Here is a 7,034-nt window from a genome sequence, read left to right as displayed (position 1 = left end):
TTACCAAATCACGAGGCATGGAGAGTTCTAAAGATGTGGGCGACACTTTAAAACATTATTATCACTTATAATTATACTAGCATTACTCATGTCAAAACAGACCACACATGTATAGATTCATTTCGCGTGTCAAGGCAAATCAAGCACTTAAGCATCATTTAATGTAAACAGACTTATAATCAAACAAATACAATTTACATAACCACACTCATATATACAATATTGTAAACAAATAGTTCATTAACCCAAATTCAAGTCCACACACACTAATGTCCAAAACAGATCTACATATACTAAAGTCTATATTCATATACAACTTCTATCTCACACATATATATTTATGTAGTATCAAAACAACAGTACTTTCTAACACAATCACATAGTTATCACACAAACTAATATATATATTATAGATATAGTGACTGCACCTGTACATAAGGCTGCCTACGTATCCAATCTTTTAAGATTAGAATCAAGCCTTACGTAGCTCTTAACCAATTCTCCAAATATTTTAATAATCACGATAAAATAAAACATATAGATATATTTTCATCCCACACCAATATTTTCACGATAGTAAGAATATATCGAAAATATAATAACCACTGACCATCTAATGCCATCATGTAACCACCCAACTATATCTATTTTAAACTTGAGCTAATTCTAACGACCTTGTTAATCCGTGCCTTGACAGGCAACCCACCATTGGATCTGCCTAAAATTTGTATATGTCATTTAACTGGATATCAAGAATCTATGGATTAAATTTGAGGTCAATCCGATAATAGGTTGACCTCCATCTAAACAGAAACAAAGGACTGCACCCATCAGTTTTCTGGTGTAGTTTCTACTACGACTAGTCCCACTAATGAAAGCCTCGACAGATATCAAGCCATTGGATAAATCTAAAAATCTAATATGGAATACTAAAATGTGTCAGGAAACTATAGATTAAATTTCATACAAATCCGAGTACGGAAAGGTCACCATCTAAGAAGAAACAAAAGACTGCACACTGCAGTTTTTCTGGTGTAGAAACACTAGGACCTGTCATGCTTATGCGCACCTCGACAGAAATCCAACCGTTGGATCTGTCTAAAATTTTAATATGTCAGACTACAATGTGTCAGGAAACTATGGATTAAATTTCATACAAATCCGACAAATCCGAGTATGGAAACGACACCATCTAAGCAGAAACAAAAGACTGCACACTGCAGTTTTTCTGGTGTAGAAACACTACGACGTGTCACGCTTATGCGCGCCTCGACAGAAATCCAACCGTTGGATCTGTCTAAAATTTTAATATGCCAGACTACAATGTGTCAGGAAACTATGGATTAAATTTGAGAGACATCCGTTGGCGGAAAGATCTCCATCTGAACAGAATTAAAAGACTGCGCAGACAACTTTTCTAGAATGGTGTTTACTGTTAACTGTTCATCTTCTTCACAAAACTCTATACAATTTATTAATGGCTTTATCCTCCCAATATACAATCCATATGATCACACATAACAAACAATATATCCTATTTCTATGGAAACAATAAAAGAAATAAATATAACTCACCTTATTAAGTCTACAAGATGTAAACAACTATGAATATCAATAGTGCGGTGAGCCCAATACTTTGCGTCCCCTTTTTCTCTTTTCTTCCTCTTCCCCTTCTTTTTATTGGAGGCTAGGGTTTTGATTTTGAATAATCATATTTTTACATAGAAAATTCGCAGCTCTTATTTATTCCATGTTTTAAGTATGTTTAAGGTAACCTATGAGCCTCCAATGGGTCTAAAAACACCCAAGGTCCATACCTATATGAATGGGTACATTTTAACAATGTTTTCAAGCCCAAAATGATTATAAAATACCCACATAAGTTCTAACAAACAATTCAAGTAAAAACATTAATTTTTTTTTTTTTTGAAAATCAACAATAGCTAAACAAATTCTATAATAAGCTAGACTTCATAATATAATAGTTATTTTCAATCAAATAATTTAATTTATGTTGTTTAAAAATTTGGGGTTGTTATATCTTGCGTCGAAGGCGCGACAAGTTGTCTTAGGCGTGACTGGCTTTGCGCCAAAGGCGCGACAAGTTGTTGGGGGTAGCGCCGCAGGCGCATCGAGTCTCGCGTGCCATAGTCACGGGCATACCCTAGTATAAAATAAAGAGGTAATTGAAACTGGATTTCTTTTCCTAAAATAGGAATTTTATAGGTTTTGGGCTTGCATCAGGGTTCCATATGTTATACATATTTATCGTCAAAATATTTCCTTTCACAATTTCCCGAAGAAAATAGATTTTATTTTCCACTAAAAATAGCATTCTCTATTCAATTTCTGTTGACCAATTGACATTTGACTTTGCTCTGTTGGAACTTGGAAATTGTAAAAATAAAACACCCGGGAAATAACTCTCATTTCCTCACAAACAATACACGGAAACAACTTCCCAGAAAAACCCCACCCACATTATATTTTCATTTCCTCAAAACCCTTAAACCCCAAACAAGAAAAAAAATATGGCAAGGACTAGTGGGCAAGCAATGTCATCATGGTTAGTGAGAAGATTATCTACAGCAGCATTAACAGTAACAAAGAATAAGAAGAGTATCAGTACTACTAGTTCTTCTTCTTTGATTGTGAAAGAAGAAAAAAAGAGCAGTGAACTGTACAAGAGATTGTCAGTACTAGGTGGGAGGAATGATATGAATGTTGGAGAAACATTAAATGAATGGGCAAAAGAGGGTAAGTCAGTTAATAAAAAAGAGATTATTGGGTTTGTTTATCAGCTTCGCAAGTACAAGAAATACAATCACGCTATTCAGGTTTGTCTTTTTTTTTAAACTCTCTTTGCCCCTTCTTCATTTTGTTTGAATTATATCAGTGTTATAGAATGTGTTTGGAATGCTCTAAAATGACATTTGTTGAAATGGGATTGATTTAATTTAAGGCTAGAATGATTTATGAACTAGAATTTGCAACTCTAGCCTGTAGAGGGCCCAGAGTCTGGAAGCTACAAACTCACGCCTGTCTTGCTAAGAGAGCATTCTGTAACTTGAAATGCATTTTGATTTTGATTTGGTCTATTGGTGGTTTACACTTTACCAGGCTGCTTGCTGATCTGATTATATCACAACAAAGCCATTTCTGTGCATTACTACAGCGTCTATGTTAATCAGATGCTCCCCTCGTTGGGTTTTATTAACTAGGGCTTATTAATTTTTTTGCTAACTTCAGTCAGAATTAGGAATTTGGTTTAAGTTGTAGAATAACTTTTACATTAGTTCATTAAGCCATTTTGGTTATTTGGTATTTAAAAAAAAATATTGATAACATATCTCCAAGTGTAGATCTACCATATTGTAGATGTCAGTCCCTAGTTTGTGGATATCAATCATTAGTTTCTATCAGATTTGTTATTGATAGTAGCATGATACATGCCAAATTATGGCAGATGTTAAATTATTATTGCTGTAACTATTATTTTCGACAGATTTTTATCAGTTGTCCTATTTTTCTGAGTGATACTAACCTTTGTAGATGATTTCTATTGTTCTGTTTGTTTTTGTTGCATCCTCTTGGATAATTTGGAATACATAATTCCTTTATGATGTTAAGGCTTATTCAATAACTACTGTTAGGTTTGCTATACAGGAGATATGGGCCTTGAGCCTTATAAATCCTTAGTCAATGAAGAATATAATGGAGGTTACTGGTTTGTTTTGTGTGAGTTTACTGCTTTTTGTCTTTATCTTACGGTCATAATCAATCTGTTCAGTATCTTATACTTTTCTCATACAAGCTATGTTTGTAAAGGGCGAGGGAGGAGCTAGGTATTAAGCTCCTTGGCAACGTCATGGAAACGCCTTTGACAACAATCTACAACATTTTTCACTCTATAAGGCACCTAAGTGGTACTGACACCTTTGACAAGATAGCTTATTAGTTTTCTCAACATACGATGTTGTATTCTTAAATTTGGTTATAGAGTTGGTTTTCTGAAACTAGGAGAGGGAGAAGAGTTTACTCCTTTTAGAGCGAGAGGCCTGGGACTTGTAACATGTCTTGTAAGTAGGGTAGCTTTAGCAATCTTCTATAGACTCAGAGATTGTGAAAGGTCAAGGTTGAACTTGGATCCTTGATGCGAGTATTTAATATTTTTTTGTCAACCAAAAATTAAATTAGAGCGCCTCCCCCCACCCCACCGTCTTTTGAAGATCTAATTCAATTCCTAGACTGGCCAACTCTATCAGTTATTTGTGTTCATCCCACTTACAGCTGTCCGATGGATCATGAAACTGGTCTCCATATTCATGGTTATTGACGCTGTCACATAGTTGAGCACTTGGTTTGCGCTTGTATTACTTTGGCTGAGTTAAAATTGTAAAACTAATTGATAAATAAGTGTCATTAAGTTTTAGATCTATTAACCACTTGGTGCAGAAATTAAGTGGAAATCAGTTTCTTGTACTAAAAGATATTGTAAATCCGCGATCCCCAGCTAAAGGAGATGGGGTTCTAATGTGTACTTTGAGCCTTTCCTGCCCCCCCTTTCTGTTTGTAGTTATGACTCTTATGTCTGTTAATGGGAAGGTCTGGACTTACCACTGTCAAAACTATGTTATATTAACTTTGGTTCATTTTCAATTCCAACTCACATTCTCATCATACTTACCATGCTCACATCTATGTTGTGGTGGGCTGCATTAGTATTGTAGTCTTCTTGTACAACACTACTTGGTTTGTTTTGTAGTAGAAATCAATAGTAGTATTATTGTCTAATGGCCCTGAACAAAACTTGCTTTATTCATCATTTTGCCTAGGATTATATATCAACTGAAGAGAGGTCCATATCAAGACAAATCAGTGTCACTCACATGTTTTCTGGGTCTGTTGAGCAATCTGTTAGATATTTTATTTGCTGATAAACTATTAATAGTTCGAAGTTCAAACCTTAGCTTTTCAGTTTTTTTGGTCTACTATATCATGTTGGTTAATCTCTGTGTGCTATAGATCCAAGGATGTACTTTGTGACCCTACTATGACATGACTTATGCTTCTATTGCTCTATGCTCTGCAGGAGATATTGAGTTGTTTCCTTCCAGTGCAGATCTACATTTACGATTATTTTTCTCTTGGTTTACTCTTTTTATTTTCTTCTTTTGTTATATAATTTAATTTGTTTGGATTAGTCTACGCCTGTATGTGTATATCTGCAAATGTTTTAGTGCAATTTGGAAACATTGTAAATCTGGTAAAACTATAAAGCTTTAGACCTTTAGTTTAAACATTTCTATCAGATTTTGGGAATATGTCATTACAACTACTACGTATCTCCAAGTTGTGGATGTCAAGCCTTCGTTTTTATGAGTTTTCGCAGATAGTACAGAACATGCTATATTTTGGCAGATTACTAACCAGCTCTGATTTCTCATATGCAGCTTTTGGAATGGTTGGATAAGAGGGGACAGACATTGTCCTATGCTAACCAGGCAGTACACTTGGACCTTATAGCAAAAGCCAAGGGAATAGATTCAGCGGAAAAGTATTTTACGAGCCTCCCAGAATCCTCGAAGAACAAGCTTACCTATGGAGCTCTTCTGAACTGTTACTGTCAGGAGAAAATGACCAAGAAGGCAATGGATCTCCTTGAGAAGATGAAAGAGCAGAATCTTGCTTCTACTTGTCTAGCATATAACAATATAATATCTCTACACATGAGGTCGGGTGAACCTGAGAAGGTACCTCTGCTAGTGCAGGAAATGAAGGAGAAAAAAATCACTACAAATATTTATACATATGCTTTCTTGATGAGCAGCTATGCTTTGTTAAAAGATATTGAAAGTGCAGGGAGAGTGATCGAGGAAATGAAAACTGATGGAATTAGTCGCAATTGGTCCATTTATGCCAATCTTGCTTCCATTTATGTCAAGGAGGGAAACTTTGACCAGGCCAATGTGACTCTCAAACAAATGGAGAAAAGGATGGACGTCCGTGATCGCAAAGCTTACTATATTCTCATTGGTTTGTATTCCCATACCTCGAATAAATTGGGGGTGGATCGGGTATGGGATTCTCTAAAGTCGGCTTTTCCCGAACTTACCAACATGTGTTATCTTTCCAAGCTTCAGGCTCTTCACAGGCTTGGAGATACAGATGGACTCAAGAAGTGCTTTGATGATTGGGAATCTGGTTGTTCAAACTACGACATCAAGTTAGTAAATGTTCTTATCGATTCCTACCTTAGCAGGGGCATGATCCCAGAGGCTGAGGCTCTTCTTGAACGTGCTGTGAGAAAGGTGGGCAAGGCCAGCTTTAGGACACTAGAGATGTTCATGAATTTCTACCTGGAGAAGCGCCAATTAGACTCAGCCCTGAAGTATTTGAAGACTGCTGCTTCCATGAAAAATGAGTATGAATGGAAGCCAAGTCAAGATGTTGTTGATATGTTTCTCAGGTATTTAGAGGAAGAAAAGAATGTTGATGGTGCTGAGAATTTATTCAAGAGTTTGAAGAAGTTAAATAGTGTTAGTACCGAAGTTTATGATTCTCTTCTTAGAACATATGTTGCCGCTGGGATAAAAGATCCCGAAATGCATAAGAGGATGAAAGAGGACGGGATTGAAGCAAGCCCCAGCTCAAAAACATTGATTGGGAAGGTTTGTCTATAGTAGCCTTTTAGTGTCAACCGAGAGATTGACCTTGTTCTTGTTCTTGTTCTTAAGTAATTTCCAATTTTCTTTTTAATATGTATGGAAGATTTTGTCATCAGTTTTTAAACTAAAAGTTTTGGTTCAATATTATTTTTCATCAAGTGACTGAAGTGAGCGGAGTGAACGTTCTTAGGCCGGGGGTATGTGGAGTGCTGCTACACTGACACATAAAATTGGCACATTTATCTGACACAGTGATGTGGAAGATGACACGTGTCTTGTATCGTCGTGTTTCACGTCATGTATCATTGTGTAAGAGGGTGATACATGTCATATATCATTATGATACATGACATGTATCATCCGCCA

General features: G+C 35.9%; 1 protein-coding gene across 1 annotated transcript; it reads left to right on the top strand.

The window, feature by feature from the left end:
• The first annotated feature begins 2,435 nt into the window (after positions 1–2,435).
• LOC147498430 (pentatricopeptide repeat-containing protein At4g01990, mitochondrial-like) lies at positions 2,436–6,810 on the top strand. Its single transcript, XM_086560420.1, has 2 exons — positions 2,436–2,837; positions 5,454–6,810. The coding sequence occupies exons 1-2, from the start codon at positions 2,532–2,534 to the stop codon at positions 6,681–6,683; spliced, it is 1,536 nt and encodes a 511-aa protein (XP_086416546.1). The 5' UTR covers positions 2,436–2,531; the 3' UTR covers positions 6,684–6,810.
• Positions 6,811–7,034: the final 224 nt, after the last annotated feature.

Source organism: Coptis chinensis, chromosome 5, assembly GCF_015680905.1.
Source record: "Coptis chinensis isolate HL-2020 chromosome 5, ASM1568090v1, whole genome shotgun sequence".
In the NCBI taxonomy this organism is placed as follows: Eukaryota; Viridiplantae; Streptophyta; class Magnoliopsida; order Ranunculales; family Ranunculaceae; genus Coptis; species Coptis chinensis.
This window is presented reverse-complemented; position numbering and strand designations above follow the sequence as displayed.